A 27232-nucleotide genomic window follows, 5' to 3' on the forward strand; every position below is an offset into this window, starting at 1 on the left:
ATAACGCTCACCAGCATCGGGTAACTTTTTAGTCCAGAAACCCAATGGTACTTTACTTCTGCCTTGTTTTTGCCACAAACTCCAATTTGCATAAAGACCTTGCACGGACACATTCAAATCCACATCACCATCGCACACAGGCCATAAATCCAAAGCATACTGGATCGCTTCTTTTGCCAAATTAAACGCATCCTGCTGTAGTTTACCCCATTCAAACACATTCTTTTTGCGAGTGACTCGGTATAAAGGGGCCAATATCTGACTCAAATGTGGAATATGCTGGCGCCAAAATCCAAATAAGCCAATGAAGCTTTGGGCTTCTTTCCTGTTTCTTGGGACTGCAAAATCAAGAATTTTCTGTTTCACTTCTGGAATCACTTCTCTGTGACCTTCATGCCAATTGATGCCTAAAAATTTCACATTTTGAGATGGACCTTGCAACTTATTGGGATTGATTTCCCAACCTTTTTCGCGTAAACAATCAATAATTTGATCTAACTGGGTCTGAACTTGGTCTTGTGTCTCACCTTGAATTAAAATGTCATCAATATAGTGACATATCTGGATTTGCGGGTGTACAGGTACTTCAGACAAATGTTCCACCACCAGCCGGTGACAAATTGTGGGACTGTGTACACAGCCTTGGGGAAGACTTCTAAACGTCATTTGACGTCCATTCCATGTAAAACGGAATTGTTCCTGACACTCAGGGGCAATCGGAATTGAAAAGAAAGCATTGGCAATATCAATGGACGCATACCATGTACCTGAATGTTTTTAAATTCTTTCAATTAAAGTAATGATGTCTGGTACTGCAACAGTCAAAGGGGGTGTGTGTTTGTTCAATTCGCGGTAATCAACAGTCATGCACCAAGAATTATCAATTTTGCGCACGGGCCAAACGGGATTATTCCAAGCAGAAGTAACCGGAGTTATAACTCCTGCATCCACCAAATCCTGAATAGTAGCACTAATTTCTTCATGGCCACCTGGAATACGGTACTGTTTCTGAGAAACAATTTTTGTAGCCTGGGGAATTTTTATGGGGGGCATTCTTAAACGACCAACCCGTACAGGTCTGGACGATATATAATATTTAGTTCCAAATTGATAACAGCCGTCATCTAAATGCAAAGTCATTCCTTTTAAAATGTCAATTCCGATTATGTATTCCAAAAGTGGTACAACTAATACAGAATATTCTTTTCGGGGAATTCTGCCTATTCTCATTTCAAGTGCAGTTTGCACTGCGGGGGTTTCCTTTCCACCTAAACCAGTAATTGTGAAAAATTGGCCTTTACATTTCTTTGATTTTCCATGAATAAGAGTGGCCTCCGCTCTCGTATCTACCAATGCTCGGGCCCTTTGGGTATTACGATGTTTCCAGAAAATTTCAGTATCTACATAGGGTCTATTGTCTTTGTGAGCCCACCTGCGTACTGGAACTTGACCTATTTCCTAGTCATTTTTACTGCATTCTGTCAACCAGGACAAATCAGGATAAATGCTCTCATATTTCTTGGGTGTTAAAACATCATGTTCATATCCATCTCCATTACGAAATGGATTCCTGTCATCTGTATGGTATTGTGAATTTCGATCGCAAAGTCTGTGTCGATCCTCCCTTCTCCTCAACTCAGGGGACTGATCCCTTTCCTCTCTATATCTGCTGTTAACACGGTTGTCTCTCCCCCTTTCTCTTTCCCCCTATCGCCCTTTCTCTTTTTCACGGCGAGGGAACACATCACGCTCATGCCGTCATTCACCACGACGATCAGAATCATCACAGCGTCTTTCGTCTCCACTGTCATCAGAATATCCACGATCACATTAATTCTTCCGTACACGTTGGGCACCCTCCTTTCGATCCAAACCACGCTTGCGAAACATGTCCCACAAGCGATTATTAGGTTCACCATCAATGTCTTCCTGTTTCACACCATCAGCCAACAGTGCAAGAAACATATCACGTCTAGAGAATTTATGCTCACCAGGAGTACGACCCTCGGGTCTGGACTGCCTCTCAGGTTTAAACCAGTCACCCAACTCACCAAGCTGACGAACAGATTCAAGCACCATAGACAAAGCATTGCCAGTTTGATTGATTAACAAAGTCATCATAACCTGTTTATAAGCAACGGGGGAGGAACGAATGATGCGATTACGCACAGAAGATGTTAACAAACTGTCCAACAATCTGTCAGCGGTACTCAGAAAAATCGCAGTTTTCATCACCTCCTCTTTCAGCCGTTGCGCCGCATCGCGCAAGGTGTACCACGGCTTGTCATTCACAGGCCAATCAGATTCAGTAGGATATTTTTGATTACAGCCATCAGTCGCTAACTGGAGCAGACTAATTTGGCCAGCAGCATTATAATTCCGGAAATGATCTTGTACAGTAGAATCGGAACTTAAAGAGCAAAATTTCAAGGCATCTCCTGCATCTAACATGATACCTGCAGCGCCTAACTCATAAAGGCGCACCATCCACGTAAGCAAGGCCTCACCAGGCCGTTGTCGAAACCGTTGCAAAATATCACTAACTTCCTGTTGTGTAAAATCCTCCAAACTATCCATTGCAATACCATTTGGATTAGCAGGAATTTGTTGTAATTTACGTCGAAAGACCGGATGCGCAGAAACCTCCGGACGAGCATCCGAAGAAGCCCGATCCATAGATTTAGAAGAACAATCAGAATGAGAAACGTCATTAGAACGGGAAGAGCGACCACGGTCGCCGGAATCATCATGTGTATCACAGGAAGCAGATTTACAGTCACGTCCGGAGCGAGAAAAATTGCGCTTGTCAGATTCCTCAGCCGAGGAACCAGAATCATTCGAGTCCCAGATATTACCATCCCATTCATCAGGATTCCCGTCCAGCCCGGCTTTCGCCACGACTAGACGTACCTTCCGCTTACAGACACGACCACGACGATTCTTATATTTGTATTTCGCAATTCGAACAGCAGCCCTTTCGGCAATAGTCTGATAAGTTTCAAGTTTGTCGGCAAGCAATTTATTTTGACATTGCAAAAGAGTATGAGCATTTTGCACTTCAACAAACTTCTCTTCCATGTCAGCATATTGTTTCTGCAATTTTAAAAGCTTCTCATGTACAATCCTGAACGCAGTTAAAACAATCCAACCTCTACGTCCTAAAATAGAAAGCTCCTCACCCTTCACTACTGGCGCTTTCTGTCAGCAAGAAATCACATTAGCCGGCTCCGTCAGCTCCAAACAAGAACTCCAATTCTCACTCAAACCAGTAGAATCGGCCCACTCATGGGCCAAGGACTCGTAAGGCGTAGATTTCGACCTTCGCAAAAACATTTTGAGAAATCAAATAGATATATACAATTATTAACAAATAATATACAAAAGAAACCACGTACGAGCCGAGCGCAAACCAACAAGAAAAAAACAATACAGCGCACACTGGCTTCGTAAACAGTTTGTGACGCCAGATTCTCGGACCAGAGAGAATCAGCTCATCAGAGCACAACAAAACCAGCCGGAACGTAATCACCTCCCTCCTTAGGACATATTTACAACAGGTATCTATGTCTCCTACCCAAGGATGGGGAATTAGCAATGTACATGCCTAAGTTTTCTACATTATCACACTCATACCAACTAGTCTCGCGGCAACTCAGGCCCAGACTGTTCTACCCTGGGGCAGTTCTGATCATATACCATTACACACTGGCCGCAACCAGTGCTCACTCAAGCCACAATCTTGTGGGTATAAATACCAGTATCCTCCCTGGTACTCTCTTTTATCTACGTACAAGCCACAATCTTGTGGGTATACACACCAGTATCCCCCCTGGTGCTCACTTACTTACATTGCAAGCCACAATCCTGTGGGTATAACGCCGCATCACAACGACGATCACTTTCCTATGAATACCTTCAGCTCTCTCTCTCTATGTTGGGAAGTTTCTCTCACTATTCTCTAGAGGTACAATACTACGATATTATGAATCACACAATGATAGCCAAATTGGATGATGTACAACTTATCCTCCAGTTCAAGGGCTCCTCTCTCCCTAATTATTCAGTTACTACTTACCTGATCAGGGGTAGCGTCTGTTCAAACAGTAGCACCTGACTAGAAGAACAGGTTACCTTTTCATATAAGAATAAGAGGCACATGCTGGTTCACTAAGAACTGGGGTACTTTATTTGTCAGAACAACAATATCAATATAACACTATACTATAACATATAGCCTGCAAAGGAAAATGAAAGGTTAGAATGTGCACGCTAATAAGAAAGGGTCGACGTCACCTTATTAATATGAAGTCTGGACTCAGCAGTATCTGGGTTCCCTTCTCATCTGTGCCTTGGCTCGTCTTTAAGGTCACACCTCTGCAGTCACGGATACACGTCTGCACCGCTATGCTCTGTCTCCTTCGCCTCCCTCCAAGTCACTGGAACCTTCCTCTCATCAGCTGCTTTCTCTCTGGCTGTTCTGCACTACTCCTCTCTCCTCTCAATCGCGGACCATCTGCACTTCTCGGCTTCGATCTTATAACTCAGTTTCAGCCACTCTGGTATTCGTTCCCTTAACTAACTGCTTCACTCTGAATGCTCTGATCTAAAGGTCAAAGCTCACCAGCTGCTCCAGCTAAAATAACTTCAATCTTTCTAAGAGAGTATCAGCTTCTCGATCTGTCTCGGACTTTAAAATGGCGACTGTCTGTCCTGAAATAATTAATGGCATTGATGCTAACGGCTAGCTGCCGCCTACAGACTGACTGATTCACTGCCTCATGCTTTCACTAATATGGAAGCTTGTTCATTAATGGAAAGTTACGGCCAGTAACCTGCCGCCCACCAAATTCTTGTACCTCCCCGTACCAAGGACACTTTCCCAGCCGGCCGGCCTGATGTTGTGTCTTCGGAATGGAGAAAAATACAGTCTTTCGATAAGGGCCAGCCTGAGCCGGTTCTCTCCAACCGAACAACACCTCGTAACTAAAACATTACATTTGACCTAGAAGCCTCTCAAGCTGCCCGGGCAGAAAGAAAGATGGAGTCTCTCCCGTTTGAGGCCTACAAGGCCCGAAATAAGCATAACTCCATAGAAGATATACTAATACTCTCACAAAAGGACGGATTATCACTAATACTAATGAATCTATCCCCTAACATAAGTTTATAAGCCCTGATCTAAGGAAAAGGGTACGGAATTATATCAACACGCCTTGTGAATAGGCTCTATTTACGGTTCTAATCCTTCCACTAGAATGATAGTAGATTCAAGTCACCTCCAATCACCTTCCCTCAAGGAAGGGCCGAAAAAGTCGGTCAGAACAGGTGTTATATAGAAATCTGCAAGGAGAAACACACATGAATCATGAGGTTACAATTTAGGCCCTCATTACAATGGTAGTTAGACAGGCATCCTCACCATCATCACCATGGACAGGTGTCCTTCTGACAATGAATGGGCGGTCCCACCTGCCCGATTAGGATAGGCCCACCAGCACGCGGTTGGAATGTGCCTTTTCATACTGTAGCATTGCTGAGGCCCAGGAAAAGGACTGCAGCACAAACAGGCACTTTTCAAACATCCATGGATCCTGTGGCAGGCACCATGGGGCGCCTGGTAAAGAGTGCGTGTATGTTTGTGAGGGACACCACACATGCTCTCCTGTCCACTTAGGAGCCGATTATGAGTATTGCAGTCTTTGGACCGCCAGACTTGTGGTGGGATGGAGGTGGTGGTTTTGCGACCGCCACATTATGCCCCTCGTGGTCGTGCCACCCTGCGATCGCCAAAACCGTCAGGGAACCGCTATTCCCTGGTGGTGGCTCAGCGGTCCAGTGGCATGGTCCCACCAAGTATATTAGGAGTTTCCTCTTCACCAGGGTTTTCATGGTGGTTCCTCCTCCATGTAAACCCAGGCAGAGAGGAAACAGGGGTGGGGGCATAACATGTCCCCCGTGTGTGCATGCACAGAAGTGCCAGCACGGCATGGACTTTGCAGTCCAGGCAGTGCTGAAACTGTTTATGACATTCTCATTGTGGTGCCTATTTTACAGGCACCACCATGGGAACGCCAAAGAAATCACCGTCAATGACTAAAAGTCATTATACTGCGGACGGTTCTCATGCAGGTCTGGCGGTACGGTGCAGCGGCCGAGTGGTTTGGCCTTCGCACCATCAAAATTGTAATTGGCTCCTTAGCAGAGGCCCACAGGGGACAGGGGCCCTGCTTGGGGCCCCCAAAGTCCATTTTCATCCGCCTTTTCATGGCTGTAGAACCACCATGAAAACGCAGTTGGAAAGGGCTATCCTAATCACTACGGGGGTGCCTGCGCAGGCACTGTCTACATTGTAGGGATTAGAGTCCGACCATCGAGGCGGCGGTCTTCCCCTCAAACATAATTGCGCTGAAACTTACAGGCCTACAGCAGAAAAGATCTGCAGTTTGCCAAATTCCCAGTCTGGGATAGATGCCCTGGAAACTAACAGGCCTACAGCAGAAAAGATCTGAAGTTTGCCAAATTCCCAGTCTGCAAGGATTGTTGGCAAAACTGGAATTAGGAATGATGCTTCTAAGGAATGCATGTGCTGAGTCAGAGGACTGCATTTGTGCTCATTGACCTTATTTTAGAAATAGTGCTAAAGTCCAGTTTGCGAATTCAGAAAATTGTGCAACTTGGAAAGTATTCCAGGGTGCGCAAATTAGGATTTAATGCTATTTGGCAAAAAATATCTCAGCTAAATTTCACTTGCTGTAAACTTGTGGGCAATCAATGTAGTATACGCAATTTGCACGTATGCAAACTGTGCATGCTGTTAGCAAGTGGGCAAATGCCACCCAATTTCCAACAATTTTGTGTCCAAATTGTAGTTTGCACCTGAAACAGGATTAGCAAGTTTACATTTTTTCATAGAGTATCTTAATCAAGTCAGTGTTCGTTACAGAAAAAACAACAAGTAGAAATAGCATCTTCTTACAAAATATTGAACTAAAAAATGCAGTCAACTCAGTGTCTGAGAGGGCTTAAACACTGATCTACATAGAGGATTGAAGGTTTAAAATAGTGAAGGCAAATCGGTTAAAGATGACTGATAGCTTTGCTGGAGAGAGGGATTTGGGAAAGGGGATTCCACAGATAATGAAGAAGAAATCATTATTGATGCAGAAGGCAAGTAAAATGAGAGGGATAAGGCAAGATCAGCAGAAAAGGTGCAACTAGGGTCACTGTCATGTGTTTATAGCAAGAGTGACAACACTTCCTTTCATATCTGCCCCTCTAAGTCTAGCATTCTTCGTATCCAAGAACTATGAATTCTTCTGAAAAGGAATCGACTAAAAGAATAACGATTAATAAAACTCACAGAACAACCAGGCTTGAGAGATTCCCAAATGCATGGTCCGGGATATGTTGTATCTTGTTCAGCGCCAATGTCATGGCCTGCAAGGCTGACAAACTTTTGAGCGATTGCACGGGAACTTCTGTTAAAGAATTGTCATCCAGCCAAAGGTGTCGCAGGGAAATCAGTCCATCGAAGCAGTTAGGTTGCAGAATGTTGATGTGGTTTGCATCTAAACGCCTGGCAAACCAAAAAGAACAGAAACCTGAGAGTCAGTAAAGTCAAAGTAAACGAAATGAGCCTTGCAAAAAGCCATGTTAAGACAAATTTAGCTGAATGTGTTATTGGCATACTTTCGGGACTTTGTATTATTTGGTGTTTGCATTTTGGTGCATTGGAATTAACGTTGAATTGCTTGGAAAATCACTGCAAAAACAATATGGTGGAAGAAAATGCTTGAAATAATCTCACACACTGGCGATTGCGCGGGTCACATTCAAGACCACCGTTTTTCACCCACTGTGCCGTTCTAGACAGAGCCTTATGCGTTGTAGTCTTGGTCCTGCTCCATTAGAAGCAGACTAGATGGTAAATGCCAGGACGAGTCCCCTCCAGATCGGAACACGAGGAACCCCAGGCCAGTTTTGACCTACTTAAGTCTCGTTGGTGAGGTATAGCTTGAGTCCTATGACAAAGAGCACAGGACTGTTCCTTTTTGAGCAGGATTACTGATGATTTCCATTTGGGTGCTAGGGGTGAGTGTAAACTGAGGTGGCATGGCGGACAAAATACAATAGATTGGGATGTGTATTAATGGTACGGAGGATCACTGATGGTGGTGATAGTAGTTGGTCATGGTGAAGGTAACAATGGTGAAGTGGTCTTAATCATCGTTTATTTGTAAAGTTATTATAGAAATTATAAAAATACATTGAGTTCAAATTTACTTCGCACCGCATTGCTCTAGTTCCACTAATAAACGACAGGTAGCAGTGGTGAATGCAGTGATGATGGTGGTAATAGTGGCTGTGGTGATAATGGTAGTGCTGATGGTGGTTGCAGTGGTGTTATTAGTAACAGTGGGGATGACTGTGACAGTGGAGGTGAGAGTATTGGTAATGATGGTCATGTAGTGTTCATAGTTGTATTCGTTTTCTTTTTGGTAGGGGTATCAGTGATGACAGTGGGAACAGAGGTGCCAGTGGTAATAATAGTGGTGTAGCTCAGTCCAACTACTCCTCTGCATGTGTGTGTGTGTGTGTATATATATATATATATATATATATATATATATATATATGCTGTGAATAAACACCACTAAGTACTAAGCCTTGCCTACGGAGTCTGTTTCTTTGCTCTGCGCCGCTGCCCTGGATGGTCGCACTGCTGGGATGTTGGTGTGATATATATATATATATATATTTATATATATATATCCGCAACACTTCACGTCACAAGTTTCAAAGTCGAGAAGGCAGACCCAGGTTCAGTGCAAAAAAACGGGGTTATTCACAGAATGCCCGCACCACCGCCATAACCGGTTTCAGCCTCCTCCGAGGCCTTGATCACATGACGCGATTCGAAACCATTTCTTAATTTTTGATTTTTGAAGTGACAGTGCGCACAATCACACGTGGAAAGTGCATAATAGACATAGAAGTTACACTACATGATGAAATGGTGAACCTGTTAACTCAGAGCCTTTAAATAATTGATCCCCACATTGGGAGTACAATAAATATGTGGAAAATGCGCAATAATATTCATAAAGTCATAAATATTTAAAACAAGCATGGCAACTTACATAAATAGATTAAATAAGTTAAGATTTTGTTGCATTGACAGTACTATAAAAAGATCAGTATAAAATTGTCATAAAATAGATCATACAACAATATATATGATTTCATATTAATTAGCGGCCATTTAAGACCCTTCCAAAAAATCTGTCATAAAACCAAGTGGTAGCATAATGATACATCTTGTCATGCTTACTCCATTTCTACTTGCAAACTGGATTGCACACTTGCTCTGTCAATAAAACATCCTAGGTTCAAAGGTCCTTGTAGCGATTTGGTAAAGGGATAATAAGTGTAGAAATCACACTTAATCTGGTGAGATATTTATATGTTTAATAAATATAAGTAAGATACATCTGAAGTTGCATGCAGTCCAGTAGTTGGTTGAGGAACAATGAATCATAACCTTCCTATAACCTTCTGTAACAGAATACATTCTATTACATATTCACAATTCCATTACATAGTAAATATTCTACACTAGATCTTAAAGAAACATACAATCACTACACATCCCCCTCCTTAATATAAATAAAAAAACATAAGAATACAAAATTTTAAAAATGTACAAAAAATCTTCATATTTCTTTGAGGTACAAATCCGTGTTCACTTCTATACCTTCAAAAGACTCTGTGTCAAAATGTGAACTAGAGTTCACATTACCATCCGAACTAACTGGAACTTGTGGAAGTTCTGATGACCCACTGTCAGGTACCTGTAGATATTCTGATGCACAAGTATCAGGAATCTGGTAAGTTGTGGAAGCTCCGATGCATCAGTATCAGGTACTTGAACAACAACTTCTGACTCATCCCCTTTCTCAAAATTTGGCAATATGTCTAACCACCAATACTCTTTATCTCATCTTCCACAAGTTTTACATTTGTGCCAGAATTGTCCTTTGATAATGCAATGAGACTCATATGATGGATACTTCCATCTTCAAATTGAACTGTGTTTTTCATGACTTTAGTAATGATCATAGGATCAGAAAACCTAGCTTGTAATTTTCCATGCCTTCAGCTACCAATCCATTATTTTTAAGTATGGACAAAACTTCTCTAAGAATAGCATCATGTTGAGACTTGTCCTTCCCCATGGCCAGGATATCGTCTTGGAAAAAACAACCTCACAAATGTGAGTAAATAGATTGTACATCAGTCTTTGAAATACTGCAGCGGCCGAAGCCAAACCGAACGGCATGCACTTAAATCTATAACACCCAAAAGGTGTGCAAAAAGATGTAAGGTGTCTGCTGTTTTTATCCATGACAACCTGGTGGTAGGCAGCTAGAAAGGTCTAAGGTAGAAAACCATTTAGCATTACGTGTCAATGAGAGCATTTAGTCAATTCTGGGGAGAGGAAACTGGTCAACTAGAATATTGTTATTAAGGTACCTCAGATCAACACATAAACGGGCCTTTCCATTGGATTTTCGGGCTACGACCAATGGAGAAACCCATTTTGCTGCCTCCACAGATTCAATGACCTTATTTTCTAGTATCTATTCCAACTCTCCCTTGACCTCATCCGGAATTATAAAAGAAATGTTTCTGGCTTTATGAACTTTAGGGATGGCTCCCTCTTTTAAGTGAATCTGATGAGTGAAACCCTTAAATTTCCCCATGCGACTCACAAACACTTCAGGAAATTCTTTTAACACCCATTTTTTTGTGTTCTCCACTTCACATGACACTAAGACTTGTTCCTTACTGTTCGGGTTAAGGATTAGGTCTAACAGTTTCTGATCCTTCCAACCCAACACCGATGGACCTTCCCTAGCGATGTATAACTTTCCAGTGGACTGTCTCTCCTTGAAACGGAAATTCAAAGTTCTAAAACCCAACATATCAATGGCTTCACCAGTGAAACTTTCAGCAGTTACATTATTGGGTTCTAGCCAATTCCCTATTTTGTTGATGAACAGGTTCTTCCACAATGCTTGAGAAACAATAGTGAAAGGAGACCGAGAATCAGCAGCTAATTGGACCCTTATTCCACCCAAAGAAACATGGCATAAAGGCTTCGATGAAGAACCACTTTCTTTTTTCGAACAAGATTAACCTGTACATCATCTTCCGAATATGATTAATTGTCCTCACTTTCCTCTTGAACACACGCAGGCCCCAATGAATACAACATCATTTTTTTTCCTTTCAGGGGTAAATATACCATTCACATCTTCCAAATTAGCAATGTAATTAAGGAAATATTCCTTCCAGTCCAACCATGAGACTATAGGTTCTCCAGGCGTCTATAAGAATTCTATAGGAGAGTTGATCTGAAGACTGGATAAGTAAGTATCCCTTGACGTGTTGGATCTTGAAGAGTTTGCCTCCACAGACATGTTCCACGATATCCTGTGTAACCAAGTTCAATTGAGGAGTGAACCCAAAAATAAAAATTATGCTGTAGGTAGTGAAGTCTAACCAAAAAGTCAATACTGAATAGTATGAAAAGAGAGCGACAGAATAAAAAGCAAAAAGTTCACTTTAAAAACCACTTCGCAAAAAAAAAAAATATAGTGAACAAGCTTCTAGAATGAGTTGCTGCATGCACCTGAGCAGGATAAGCACTTCCTTACATCCTTGTGCTTACTTCAAAAATTGCTGAAGTAAATAAAAGTCAATAGAAATGTCCCTCAATGCTTCATGTGCCAAATTTGAAATAAAAAAAACACTTACTGATGGGTAAAAGTCCGACAAAATGTCTCCAAACGTTACTTTTCTTGAAGATCCGAGGCCAGAAGTAAACACAACACTCGTTATTGTGTTGTCATGGAAATCTAAGATGGCCGCTGTACGTGGGCGTGGTGACATTTCCCAAAAGTAAGCGCGATGACACTGAGTGAATCAGCGAGTAGATCGCTGGTGGTGTATGGACAGGGATATCCTCACCTTCGAGTGGTCAGACAAAAGGCAGGGAAGGATCTCTATGTCCCTTGTCTTTTGTGTCAGGGTATCAGAGGTAAGAACATAGTCAATTCTGGCGTATGTCTTGTGAGGGTCTGAGTAAAAGGTGTATTCACTGGCCCCTGGATGACGCAATCTCCGAATGTCTGTGAGTCCAGCCTCTGCCATAAGTCACTTCGCATCCCCAGAAAGGGCTCCAGACTGCCGCCATCGCTGCCCCGACCGGTCCGTTGCGCCATCAAAGACCACGTTAAAATCCCCCCTATGAGCATAGATTTATCTGGGAGACCAGTGAGCTCATGTATAACCCCCCTAAAAAATCTATCTTGCCCTCCATTGGGAACGTACAATGTAGCAATCGTGAATGTGTAGGTGTCCAGGGTAAAAGTGTGTGTCTTCCCCCTAATCTCAGCCTGTTTGCCACCTTTTTGGCCCGGGTATTTAGCAGAAACCAGAATTGCCACCCCCGCCGCCTTGGAGGTATTAGAGGAGAACATCTGATGGGGAAACGCCCAGGATCTCAGTCTGTGCGCATCAGTGGATAGTATATGCGTTTCTTGAAGCAGGCAGATATGAGCTTCTGACAGCTCAAGATAGGACAAAAAGGCTCCCCGCTTGGTAGGATTGTTCAGCCCCTTGACGTTAAGGGACACAATATTGATGTCAGAGAACATAAGGGAGAGTCCCTGTGTGTGCTACAGAGGATTGCCTCTGGATCTGTAAAGGTAGAGAGAAGGGGGGAAATATGAGTATCATCAGCCCAGTGGAATTTGGAGGAGGAGGAGAGAATTCAAAGACCCACAACAAAAAAACAACAACAGTAAATATTTACTTGCAAAGTCCACAAATTTCCCGAGCGATCTGCCCTGCAGTGAGGCGTGAGATGGATAGAGGAGCTCCCCGCCGCCCCCACCCCGCACAGGGCCCAGCCAAATAAAGAAAGATGAATCCCAGTAAGATTGCGAATGACATCACCTCAGCCAGTGTGTTTCAATCTGCGGCGTTCAAATCTTTTGACAGGGATTGTAGGAAAGCAGTGCATTCTTTGGCAATGGTCTCCTAGTCCAGACGGAGACGCAACAGAGAATTCCCAACTCGTTGACATTGCGTGGGATCCACTCGGCGTACGTTGGAGGCAGCACTCTCCGGAGTAGTGCAGTCATCCCCTGGAAGATGGAGAAGTGATGCAGCCTCCTTAAAAGAAGCTTGCCTTCCCATTTAAAAATTTGTCTAAATGGGTAGCCCCAGAAGTAGGAGATGTCCGTTGAGCGTTACAACGCTGTGACGGGACGAAACTCCCGCCTTTTCTGCAGAGTGGATGTCGCCAGATCCTGAAAGAGAAGGGGTTTGCAGGAGCGGAATTCAAAAGGATGTTTGGCCCACGCCTCCCTTAAGATGCGTTCTTTAAGCTTAACGTCATGTACACTTGTTAAAATGACAGGAGGGGGGATCACTGCTTTGTCTACATAGATATTTTATGTAAGAAGGCCCATTCATGGTTGAGTCCTCCCTGATGGTATTACTCTATCAGGGTGTGGATAGGCACTGATGATGAAGCATTTCTGGATTTCCGAGTAGGGTCTCTAAGTGTTTCCTTCCTTTTCTTTTGCTTTCCGTCCAAAATACCTGGTTATCTTGGTGTGTATAAAACTAGAAAATGGTCCTAATTCCTTAATGTTTGATTTATTTTGTGTGTTAAGAGTAGAAACCATTGCCTCATGTTCAATTGAGATTTAACACTGGCCTCGATTGTGCTTAAACACTTCCTACAATACTAGAGATCAAAGATACCATTCATCACTATGACGGCTATCTATTAGTTGAGTAAGGTGCTCTTCAGTATATGAGCAAGTATGCGTCATTTGACACATGCACAGTATAGTGATCCAACCTGCTGAAAAACTAGCTGCTCCTGTCAAGCTTACTGTAACACACCCTCATCCTGTAGGTGAAAGGCATGTTGCTCCACCTGCGTACCATGTGTGCGCATGTGCACAGGAGCGAAAGTAGTTTCATGGTGATACATTGGGATTGGTATCCGTCAGGGAGAGGAGCTCGTAGAAATATCTGAAGCTGCTCATGGGAGGCTAAAGTCAGAATCCCAGAGCAGAGGTTGAGTGCCTATGAGCACTTCTTGAGATCGGATGGGCAAGGACTTTCAGGAATAAATAAATGAACAACTTTGGTCATTAATGCTCCCCCACCCTTAATCTTTGGGCATCTTTACTGGGACACGCATACCATAAAGGGTCCTAGGCAGAAAAAGAGGACACCGTAGAATGGATTTGCTGGAGCATTGTTTCAAGAGTGTTGCTGGAACATGAAATACCTTGATAAAAACAAGAAAAGAGGTGTTTGGCAAAACAGGATTCGTTTGCTTAAACAGAGCGAAAGGTAGAACAGATACAGGTGCGGGGTCTGAGGATTGTCTCGATTTACAATCCGTCTGCTGTCTCCTTTTATAGAGTTCAATGTATGGAATAAAGTATTTTCAGTGGTCCATGTATGGTAAAGAATGCAGTTGCTGCTTTTGATGGCATAAATTAATTGTCTAATGCAAAGTACAGGTGGGCTTCAACCTTGTGTGTATATGTTCCTAACTCATGTGGCATTTGAATTTATGGTTTTTTGGGAGCGCTTATACCCCTCTTGCCATGTGTGCTTTATTGGAGCCAATGTCCCTAGACCATTGCCATGTCGCTGTGCCTATCTTTGGGATCGATCTGAGGTTTGCTGTTCGTGAGTTTATCTGCCAGCTACGTGCCACCTCACCTGTGACCTATTAATCAGTGACCTGTGGCCTAGGTCTCAGAGTCTGTCTTATTACGAATTTGTGAGTCGGGTCGATGTAGAGCTCACAACAGGCACATTTTTTAATAATGATGCCATTTCGTTCTCATACATGAATGTATTGCTTTTCATATTAACATCAACTTTTTCAATATTAACATTCCCGCCCTCTAGTTCATTTGTCAACTACACTATCTGACCCATACCTTTTGATAGTTGCTTTATTGGGGGTAGGTTGGTTCTTATGATCGCTCTTGACAATTACTACCTTCCTAGTTACTTGCATTTTACCCATTTTGAGGACTGCGTTTTTACAGCAGGTAATCCCCAATTGCAGAGACCCACACAAAAATAGGAACACAATGAAAACTGGCAACAGCGATCTGCACAGTTCAGTGATCCACCGGGGGATCCAGGAGAACCAATTCAAAAATGACTCCTGCTCAGGAGCACCTCCGTCCTCACATGTCTCTAAATGGTGCAGTGCTTGGATCGCTACTGTCAATGTCCCATTGTCTGCGTCATTCCCTGGAATAAAGGTGCAGCAGGCCGCACAGATCTTTGCACACACCCCTACCTCCATAGAAGTTATCAAGTCCAAAACATATTGATTCTGCATTACCATGAGGCGGATTGCTCACAGTTCTTCCTTGATTGAATTAAGGCCGAATCAGTGCAGTTAATCATTTTAAGCATTTTCCACTTAGTTATTTGTAACCAGTAGGCGTTGTCTTTTGTCTGCAGGGTGAAGAAGGGTATCAACCCTCTTGCCAAAACTTGTGTATCAGTCATAGGCCGCAGTTCTTTTCTCATGAGCCTGGTGCAGCAAGGTTGTCTTCTTCCTTGTTTTTTTTCCCTTCACAAAGTATGAAAACTATGTACCCAGGTTTTGTTCATATATTACTATTAGAATACAGATTTTGTTTCAGAAGCCAGATTCTTACAACGATGTAATTCCAAGACCTATTCACAACAGCTTATGCTAAAAAGCTACAACACATCTTAGAAAACAAGCATTTGCAATGCAACAGGGCTCGCATTAGTAAAGTTTGAGGGATTAGTATTGCAAAGGACAAAGTTATTATTTATGTTTTTGTTTTGAAATTTTGGAAATTAATAACTTTGTCATTTACAATGCTAATAGTGTTAACTTGTGGAAATGTGACACCTATAGCATTTGTAATCCGTTGCTTGTGCTACACAAGGGCCGATATAACAGCAAGTTTAAACATATGCAACAGAAGCAATGAGTGAGAGTTACCACGGACAGCAGGACGACGGCGGGGTGAAAGGAACTACAGACAGCAAGAGGAGGGCAGGCCTGCGGCCGTGAATAAGTGACGGCGGGGGCGGGGCAGCAAAGCCTTTGATGTGCCAAATGCTGCCGGGGAACCGAGTTGGTGCCTCGGCGTGGGCTCAGCATCCTGTGATTCTGATCAAATCACTTTATCTCCCTGCGCCTACCACACAATGAAAGTGTCCTTGTGTAACATAACTGGTGCTCAAATCATTCATCAGAAAGCATTACCATGTGTAAAATGACAAAATAATGAATTAAAAGTATTAAAAATGTTGCACATTGTACCACATAATTTGTTTTTTCTTGCCCCATAATTTAGACAACCTTGATGCATAATTTAGTGTCCCCCTGCCGAATAAGTCTAGTTGTAATGAGTATTAATGAAGGATCAACTGTCCACACTTCACTACTCAAAAATGTGTGCCCCTGTGACAGCCCTTATGATGTGCCCCTACACTAGGATAAAGCTCTGCTCATGGACAAAAGCCTCTCGATTTGGGGATGGGAGGCTGGAGGCTAGAACAATGCTTTGGAAAAAAGAGCAAAGGACGTGGTTCTGCAGGCTCAGTAAAAAGCTTCAGGGCTCGAGTGACAGGGATGTAATTAGGGGGGACGAGGGACGGAACTGAAGTGCTCTGGGTTTAATAGATGGTCAATGTCCAGCTGGTTTGGTGTGTTATTTTATCTGCAGCAGGGTGCTTTGCACAACTTCAGCGTGTTCTAAGAGGCAATCTGCTCTGCACACCCGTGTCGCACGGTCCACACGCTGCACAATATCCGACTCGCTTTACCCACAAACATCAGTATTATCGACCCAGTGAGCTTAATAAAAGTGTTGGTATAATGCCACACGAGCAGCTTAGTCTCGAAAGCTTTACGCCGCTCCATATGCACAACACACTTTCTTGCACTGTGTTTCACGTTCTTTCCAGCATGAGGAACAATGAGAGGAAGAAGGAAGTGAGAGAGCGAGGAAGAAGGGAGAGAGTGAAAGGGCGACAGGGGGAAAAGAACATTGTGAAAGATGGAGGGACAGAAAGATAAAGATAAAGACAGCTCACAGATGGACTTGGAGGGAGAACGAAAGAGAAAGAAGAGGGCAAACAAAGATGAAACAAGGAACTGGACGACAGCAAGGGACTGGGAGACAGAAGGAGGTGGGGGCAGGGTGAAGGGTTAAGGGGTCGGGAGAGACGGCACAGACTGGGCAGGCTTAAAAACATGTAATTATAAAAATTTCGATCTAGCGCTGAGAAACCCTGGATACGTTGTAGCGCTTTAGAAATAAACATTTATTTTCCTCAAAAGAAAAGGCCCTTAACAAAAACAAGAGAAAGGGAAGTGCGCGCTGTGTGCTGGGGGAGGATGGGGGACGGGGGCTATTAGCCTGTGAGAACTCGCGGCCGGGGAAGGGAGAGAGTGAAAAGGGCGACAGGGGGAAAATAACATGGTGAAAGATGGAGGGACAGAAAGATAAAGATAAAGACAGCTCACAGATGGACTTGGAGGGAGAACGAAAGAGAAAGAAGAGGGCAAACAAATATGAAACAAGGAACTGGACGACAGCAAGGGACTGGGAGACAGAAGGAGATGGGGGGCAGGGGGAAGGGTTAAGGGGTAGGGAGAGACGGCACAGGCTGGGCAGGCTTAAAAACATGTAATTATAAAAATTTCGATCTAGCGCTGAGAAACCCTGGATACGTTGTAGCTCTTTAGAAATAAACATTTATTTTCCTCAAAAGAAAAGGCCCTTAACAAAAACAAGAGAAAGGGAAGTGCGCGCTGTGTGCTGGGGGAGGGGGGGGGCTATTATCCTGTGAGAACTCGCGGCCAGAGAAGGGAGAGAGTGAAAAGGGCGACAGGGGGAAAATAACATGGTGAAAGATGGAGGGACAGAAAGATAAAGATAAAGACAGCTCACAGATGGACTTGGAGGGAGAACGAAAGAGAAAGAAGAGAGCAAACAAATATGAAACAAGGAACTGGACGACAGCAAGGGACTGGTAGACAGAAGGAGATGGGGGGCAGGGGGAAGGGTTAAGGGGTAGGGAGAGACGACACAGGCTGGGCAGGCTTAAAAACAAGTAATTATAAAAATTTCGATTTAGCACTGAGAAACCCTGGATACGTTGTAGCACTTTAGAAATAAACATTTATTTTCCTCAAAAGAAAAGGCCCTTTTCTGATTTGCTCACAAAGTTTACAGGTGAAATAAGATTAATCTATAGACACCCGGTTCGCAGTAAGAAAATAATGAATAGCTATTTTTAAATGGTACATTGTTCAGCATAGTCAGTGTTTTGTATTTACAACATTATAAAGGAGTCACGCCTGCAGCCGTGAAAAAGTGTCTGGCCTAATGTTTAAAATTGAAGCAGAAGGCCTTCACAGCAGCACACAGAAAGCATTACAACTGGCAAATCAGTGGTAAAGGAGTCACGGCCTGCGGCCGTGAAAAAGTGAAGTGAACGAGTGCACACTGGGGAAGCTTGGAACTTGAGTAACCATATGGAGAGGGAGGGGGGTGGTCTGCCTGCTGGGAGAAGCTGGGCTGGGCTGCCTTGAAGGGACAGGGGCACGAAGTGTGAAGTCACTGAAAGTCAAGAGAGGGAGGGGAGTGGGCTGCCTGCTGGGAGAAGCTGGGCTGGGCTGCCTTGAAGGGACAGGGGCACGAAGTGTGAAGTCACTGAAAGTCAAGAGAGGGAGGGGGGTGGGCTGCCTGCTGGGAGAAGCTGGGCTGGGCTGCCTTTGATGCGAGTCACGGCCTGCAGCGCTGGTTGAGAAGAAAATGGCTGAGGCTTTGAAGGCTTGTGCATGAGAGCAGGTCACGTGATTGGGATTCACGTGAACTGTTGGAAATCCTCCTTGAAGAGAGCCAATCAGCTGCCTGACGAGAGCCTTTGGGGAAAGAACTGGATCAGCGACATAAGGACTCACCCCTGTTTTCTATTTCTGCGAAAAAGAAAAGTGCCGAGCCCTAAAAACAAGGGAAGCAGCCATTCCCATTTGTCCAAAAATTCTAATGCGATTGACAGTAGTCACAAATCACTGAATCGCAACTTTAAAAGCAGAGCAGAATAAAAATATTTACCCTGACCACACTAAATCAACAAAATAGCTCTTGCTGGGTAAAGCTTTACTTTCAATCCAAGAGCGGTGTAAATCTTTTTTTTAATTTTTTTTTTTTGCAATAGGCACAAGCATTAGTGTGTTCCATGATAACTACAATATTTGAAAGCATATTTTTTTTCTCCTCCCTTAACTTTTTTACTTGCACTGATCTGTGGGAAAATTTGGAATGAGAGAATATTTCAAAACTACTGAACCAAAATAAAGTCCTTTTTTGATTAAAGTTCTAGTTGTAGTTTAATGGCCAGTATGATGAAATTCCATCCAGAAATTTTTGCTACAGCAAGAGTCATGAAACTTATCAGTTAAGGAACTACCTTCATCTTGTGTCCTGAGCCCACCACAATAAGTCATTCTCGACCCATGTTAATACTTGAGACAGCTTAACATGAGATGAGTTTCAGAGAATCGTTAAATATGTTTAGAACGTGCAAAAGGATGATGGTCTTACTTGCTTACTTACTTCTTGGAATGACACTGTAATGTATTCGTAAATAGTGACTTGTTTTGGTCCATGATGGTCGGTGTGTTGGCATACGATGATGGTTGTGTAGATGTATGTTGATGGATATTCGGATGTATGAATATAGATGTGGTGGTATATGATGGTGCCAGTGTAAGTGTATGATGGTGGATGTGTGGGCCTTGAATGGTGAGTGTATGGATTTATGTTTATAGGTGTGGACATATGAATGTGACTATGTGGTTGAGTGATAGGGTGTGGGCGCATGCTTAGGTTGTACAGACATTACACCAGACAAGGTGTGTGGAGTTCCTGCCCTATAGGACCGGATCAGTCCTACACTACCAAGTTGTCAGAAGGAACTTTCCAAGTGTGCCAAACAGCATATAAGAAAATGAAATACATTTCTGTTGAGAAACTTTGCAAAAGGTTTTATTTTCCAGTGCCTCTAAACTTTAAGTAGAGAGCACCGTTCTAACTAGTCTAATACAGACAGGTTGTGCCATCCATATCTTCAACTAAGGTAGCGCACATTTACCAGTTGCTCCAGAAGGGCAGTCCGGTATGTTCGATAGCCTTTATATTTTGTGACTCAAGTCAAAATATAGGTAAATTATTTCCCTCAATAAACACTTTGTATGTATGACGCATAAAATCTTGAAGATTAGCCTGATTCCGTGAGCCACAAAAAACAATTAAGGGATTCGTTTTAAAACGGAAAGTTTATTTATAATTGCACAATTATCCCTTTATATTAGTACCTTTCCACAGAAAACACTACGAATGATAAGCCCGTGGTATGTTTCAAAGGTTTCCAGGATGTCACCTTATACACCTAATTTTGGTACGGTTTTGCAGGAAACAAATCAGGTTTGTTAGTTTGTCCATTATTTACTAATCAGTTGTCACAGTAGCCTACTCTAATCATCTTAAATATACACAAATCGTGATTAAAGTAGGCAAATACGTAATTCATGGAATATTTGGCATTCGCATTTGCTTGTACAGCAGCAGCTTCCTTTTACCCCACAAAATGGTTATCTGGATATGTAGAACAAAGTGAGTGAATTAAAAACACAACGCAAAAGCTTAAAAGCACACGGAACCTTTCAGCCCTTCTGCACTTAGTGGCGCCACAATTATGTACCTGGTTTCAGAGGTCGAACTAAACAGGCAATGTAAAAGACACCTCCTGAACAGCAAATTGCTGCACCGTATGAAATAGGAAACTTCTTGCTCCGCACACTGTTATCTGACAGGTAAAAGAAGGTACTTGAATGAACAAGCGAATAATGGGTTACTGATGCCTAAAGAGCTCACTTTGGCAGTGGCCATCTCTCTCCTGGTACTTTCTTGTCTTTATTAACTCTTATCGTGCTATCGTCTATCTGCTACAAAGCTGTTTAAAAGTTCAAACTGCCCATATTCATTCTTTCTTTTTAGCCATTAGATAGCTGTTTTCAACAGAACTGTATCGTTGTCTCCTTCTTGCGTTTTGAGGTGAAGTATTTTTAAAACAAAGAACAAGAGATAAGAAGGGTCTTGTTTGTAAACGGGTAAAAACATGAGAATCTCCAAGTCAAGACAGAAAGCCTTGTGTGCTACAGATGTTATCCTTTCTGTGTACTTATTGGAAATGCCATTGGCTAGGTGGAAATACCGTGAACAGGTACCTATTTTGAGATATTTCGCTAATTCTTTTTAGAGGCGGCAGAGACACGCATTTTGGGATGATATTACTTTCCACAAATCTCTAGTTAATAGTTCACAAGACGAACTAGCATATGGTGGAAACTATAATATTCAAACAATAAATCCCCAAAAATTCAGTTTGTAAAGTCCACCAAAAGTCAACTGAGAAAGTTAAGGGTTGAAGATGGTAAACCGCTCACCTTGCCAGTATGCAGAGTTTAGGAAATTTGCAGGCACAGATATACACACAGATGCAATCACACATATATAGCTTATATATGTGCACACTGTAATATGCTATTTATTACGGTTGTTGAAAAGGCAGAGGGATCATGACTCACAAGGGGCTGAGCTCAAGTGGATTATGACACCCCTCTTCTCCTTCAGAAATATCAATAGAATATTACACTCTGTGCATCTCCACATATGGTTTGTGCCATGATAATATGTTCATATGTGTCGCTATTTTTTTTTTAAATGTATTTGAACAACAGCAGGATGCAAGGAGCTAAATTCTTGCAGTAAAGAAATTGACATTAAAGAGGGATCCAGGGTTTACTAAGCTCCTCCAAATTTTCAGGATGGAACGTTTTTCGCACATTATTATTTTATGAGAGATTATGGTCGTGCGCTCAACTGATATGTAGTCCCCCAGACAGACCACTGCTAGTGGGCTGGCTTCAAGCCTTATTATTTACATTTGTGGTTTTCTGCCTCTTGCAGTTTCAAAACAAACTCCAGTTCCCTAAATCTTTTTATTCATAATCATGGATGCAAGTTTATACATCGTTAAGTATTCATTTAATTTGGTGATTTTATCCAAAATAAATGTGTTTCGGACTTGGTGTTCTTCTTCAGGGGTGATGTAAGCGCAACATTTCAGAAAATAATGGGAAATACAGACACGCAGAAAGAAGGCAAATTAAACCTAATTAAGGCAGAGTAATTGTGCTGTGAGGGGATTTGTGCGGAAATGTAAGTTGTATTGCAGGAATTTGAAGAGGCTAGTTTAAGAACGATGTGAGATGCAAAATGCCCTTTCAAGAACAGTGACTCTTGAGAGTAACCCAGTTATTTTGTACATTTGTGAACAACACCCCTGGGCTTTCATAAAAATGGTGAACGTTATGTATTTCAACAAATTAAGATGGCCAACATTTTCATGCTGTTAGTATTGTTTATTATAAAGAGATGATCATCTTTTTATGAAATTGTGCGTAAGAATCAGGAAAAGTGCTGAGCACAAAACTTAGCATAGCTAAGTATATTGTACGTTCCCTTCCCCCAGGCTTCTTAATTTACTTTCTGAATAGGCCCGTTGGTAGAGGGGGTGACCTGGCCATGTTGTATAGGGACAAATTTGTATTTTGGGGCGAAGGACAGTGGTACTGTAGACTGTGATATTACCTACAGTCTCCTTTTCTGGTTTACTTGCATACCGCCCACCGGGGTGCCCCAGCCATTTTGCTAGCTCGTTGATGGACACAGTTACTGTATTGCCATCTTCTGCTTCTAATTTCATGATTTTGGGAGATCTTAATCTCCACTTTAATGACCCTTCGGACTTGGTGGCGACGGACCTCCAACTCGACCTTAGATCTTATGAGTTGGGATTGGTCAATATAGGGGCGATGCATAACAAGGGACATCTGCTTGACCCGGTTTTTACCAACGTACGTTCTCTTAAAGCCAGGCCACCCTATCCCCTCCCGTGGTCAGATCACTTCTTGGTCCCTTTTTCCTGGCATGTCGTAGCTGTGCCACTACAATCCCCCAACACACGCATCGTGGATAGGGTTTGCTCCAAGCTCTCTGTTGAGAATTGGATCTCCAAACTTGAACATTCTTATCCCCCTCCAGTTCTTGATCCTGTGGCTGCAGACACGAACTTTTAAAACTGGCTCACCAACTCAATTGACTCTATTCTTCCCAAGAAAGCTATTGAGAAAAAGGAGAAGATAGCTGGCTCTGCTCCCTGGTACACGCCCGAGCTGAAACTCCTAAGAAAAGGGTGTAAGAAGCTCGAGCGTTCCTGGAGGAAAGATTGGGAGGAATCCAGCAAAGATGAGTACCGCACTGCTATTGGAGCATATAAGGCTGCCCTTTGAAGCACCAAGAGTCAATTCTTTGATGAAAGAATTAAAAATTCCTCTAATTCTTCTAGAGAAACCTTCCAAATCGTCAAGGAACTACTCAAGGTGCCTGAACCCCCCTGGCTCAAGACACCTCAGGAGCTAAATGCAATGAACTGGCGAACTATTTTGACGCCAAAATTCATAACATCTTAACCTCTTTGCCCCAAGCTGACCGTGGAATTGATGTAAGCAATCGGTTAGTTACACCCCACACTCAGCTTGATGCTTTTGGTCCAGTCTCAGTGGATGAGGTTCTCAAAGCTCTGGCCGTCATCAAAAGTGGCTCCCCTAGTGATCCGGTTCCCATGCGGATCCTAAAACAGATAGCGACCACCATTGCTATACCGGTTACAGAACTAATCAAAGCCTCTCTCTCGCAGGGCGTTGTCCCACCTGGCTGGAAGGGAGCCATTGTGAAAGCCCTCCTTAAAAAGCCACATCTAGATCCGTTGGAATTGGCCAATTTTAGGCCGATTTCATTACTCCCTGGACTAAGTAAGATCACGGAAAGGTTAGTTAATCAACAACTTTCCCATTTCCTAGAGTCCAATGGCCTGCTTCGGAATTCGCAAACTGGCTTTCGCCCTGGCCAGGGCACGGACACCGCCCTTCTGGCAGTCGTTGAGAAGGCTAGATGCATCTTGGATTCGGGAGGATCAGTGGCAGTGATCCTCCTGGACCTAAGAGCAGCTTTTGACACTCTTAACCATCAGGTCTTAATTCAGCGACTGATAGATGTAGGTGTGGTAGGGATAGCTTTGTCTTGGCTCATTTCATTTCTTAGCAACCGCACCTTTCAGGTCTGGGAGGGTAACTCACGATCGGCCGCAATTCCCCTTCAGTGTGGGGTGCCACAGGGCTCATCCCTAAGCTCCACATTGTTCAATGTGTTGGCCCCTCTGGAGGAGGTGGTTGCCCCGTTTGGGATCAAAATCGTGAGCTATGCAGATGACACCCAACTGGTTGTCTCCTTACCCCAACTTGCTCAGTGCCCGGACACTCTTCACTCCTGCTTGTCAAAAATTTATACTTGGATGTGCGAATCCTCTCTTAAATTGAATGGGTCAAAGACCGAAATTATGCTACTAGGGCATAAGGGGTCCACATTGCCTTCGACCACCTGGCCCACCTGCCTGGGCGAGCTCCCCTGCCCAAAAAATGAGATCAAAAGTCTTGGGGTCTGGATGGAACAGGATCTCTCATTCAAGACCCAAGCCAAAAAAACGTCGGGAGCTTTCTTCGGCCTCCTGCGATCGGCCCGAAAAGTTCTGCCACTTCTTCCGCAGCCCTCTACGAAGCTGCTGATCCAAGGACTGATTCTGTCCAGATTGGATTACAGTAACGCTATTTTTCTTGGTGCCCCTGAAGCTACATTTAACAAACTTCAACAGATCCAGAATGCCGCAGCGAGGCTTCTCACAGGCACTTCAGTCAGAATGTCAGCAAAACCAGCACTTAAGTCGCTGCATTGGCTTCCGATACGCGAAAGGGTAAAATTTAAATCCCTGTGCATTGCACACAAACTTCTTCAGGGTAAGGGGCCTCCCATCCTGAAGAACGTAGTCTTGCCTTATAAAGCTAACAGATCCCTTCGCTCAGATCATGAACGCCTGGTCATAGTGCCCAGAGTAAAAAAGGCACGCACAGGAGGAAGGCGAGTTTCGGTAAACACAGCTAAGCTGTGGAATTCCCTCCCCTTGAAATTGCGTACAGAATCATGCCATCTGCAGTTCCGAAAACTCCTGAAAACTTACCAATTTCCTCAGTGATTTTATGTTACTCTTTTGCTATTTGCCTTTGTCCCGATTTCTGGTTTAGTGCTGGGATGCTACCGGGTAACTATGCGCTCTATAAATTTTCACTCACTCACTCACTCACTCACAAAGCTTAGCATAGCTTAATACAATGTTTATGCCACGACCAACGTTTGAAATCAACATCATAGGGAACCCTGGCCCTACCTTTGAGAGAACCATCGGCTAGACATTTACTTGTGCTGCGTTGTGGTACCGTTGTCATGTCGAAATCGTCAAAAGACAGTAAAAAAGGTATTAATTTTGAACTGGTGGAGCCATTTGGAAAAGACAAAAAAGAAAATTGAAAGACAATCCTATGCTCTAAACATGTGGAAAGTGAAAATTGAAGAGCCATATATTCATGTATTGTGGTGGAAAATCATGAAGATTGGAGTGTATTAAAGGTTTGGGAAACCGTCTGCCATGCTGAAGATGGGTGAAAACCAAGGCTTCAAGTCCCGTGAGTGACCATACCTTTCCGTGCTATTTGTCCTGCATCAACCCTAGGTTCGTCACACTAATAGGCCTTCTTTATGCACAACCCGTGCCTAGCCTTGGATGAGCCATCACCTGGATATCCTTTGGAGATCCAACCATGGTCATCTGATGGACTGGTTGAAGGGGCGGGTGGATGCCTGGATGAAACTCCCACTCTTAATGTCAGGCAGGGTGATCGTATTGCCCAAACTACTCTACCTGTTTATTAACCCACCGCTCCCACTGCTGCAATGCGTTAGGTGAAATCTCAGACAGCACTTGAAGGACCTTGCATAGGCAAGGAAACAGAATAGCATGGCAGGTACTTACACTCCTCTTAGAGTAGGGCGGGTTGGCCGTGCTGGATATGAAACTTTACTATTACAGCTCGCAGGCGGAATTCATACATTATTGGCTCTAGCCTACGCCATACGTACCTGAACATGACCACACTGCCCCATGACCCCTCAGGATGGTGCTGTACCAGACTCCAAGACACCCCAAATGGGGTGCTTGACACAGTGGGTTGCGTGGTTTAGGCATGGAACGAGATACGAAAGCAAACTCAAGAGTATGACCTTTTTGTCTCCTCTGGCCCATTAATTGTCCATCCCCCCCTTGTCCATTACACTAGACATTGACAGTCGCAATAGATTTAGCAAGCTGCAACTTACTACCATAGGTCCCATCTATGTCCTTTCTCACATCACAACAAGCCCTACAGAGACAAAACATCACCATGCTAGGCGCGTTCACTAACTACTACCCCCGAGCTGCGATTCCATCACTCTATGTTTCATTTCTTACATTGGCCCCCACGTCTTAGGTACTTGAGGCTATCCTTGTGGACCCATCCCCGCGCAGGCTCATCACCAGACTATATGCTAGTATGCAGGAAATGGTGCCGGTGTGTATCCCTGGTGCTAGACAGGCAAGGACTGATGTCCTTACATACCCCATTTCAGAGGAACAGTGGAGTTTCTGTTGTGCTTAAGCTCAAGTATATTCCCCAAACTGCTGGCTGCGACAGGCACCCTTTAAATATCTCCACAGACTCTATAACACCCCAGAACGACTGCATAGGTTGAGCCTTACATACGATACTTGTTGCACCCGTTGCTCAGCACCATGCATTGATTTTATAGACCTGGACTGGGACTGCCTGGGAGTGGAGAGGTTCTGGCACAATGTTTGTAATACTACTGATACCATCACAGATCTGCAGTTGTAGCAAGCCCCCCAATTTGTGTTGCTAGGATACGTCAAGGAGGTTCCCCCGGGAGTTGCAAAAGTTGACTGCACGCCTGCTTCTGCTTGCTAATCGGTGAGTGGTGATGCACTGTTGTTACCGCCCGGTTCCGCAGACAGATGATTGGCTCAAATATGCGGCATACTGCCAGTA

At 43.5% G+C, this 27232-nt stretch overlaps 1 protein-coding gene across 2 annotated transcripts in view; it reads right to left on the bottom strand.

Moving 5' to 3' along the window:
• Nucleotides 1–27232, bottom strand: part of LGR5 (leucine rich repeat containing G protein-coupled receptor 5) — a 743377-nt gene that overhangs the window by 421290 nt on the left and 294855 nt on the right. Inside the window, exon 5 of one of the 2 annotated variants that reach the window (XM_086921845.1) lies at nt 7361–7576. The exons of the other annotated variant lie outside the window; for it this stretch is intronic. Within the exon in view, the coding sequence (XP_086777971.1) occupies nt 7361–7576 (216 nt within the window). The remainder of the gene's footprint in view (nt 1–7360; nt 7577–27232) is intronic. 2 annotated transcript variants of the gene reach the window in all.

Source organism: Lissotriton vulgaris, chromosome 1_1 (genome assembly GCF_964263255.1).
Source record: "Lissotriton vulgaris chromosome 1_1, aLisVul1.2, whole genome shotgun sequence".
Taxonomy (NCBI): domain Eukaryota; kingdom Metazoa; phylum Chordata; class Amphibia; order Caudata; family Salamandridae; genus Lissotriton; species Lissotriton vulgaris.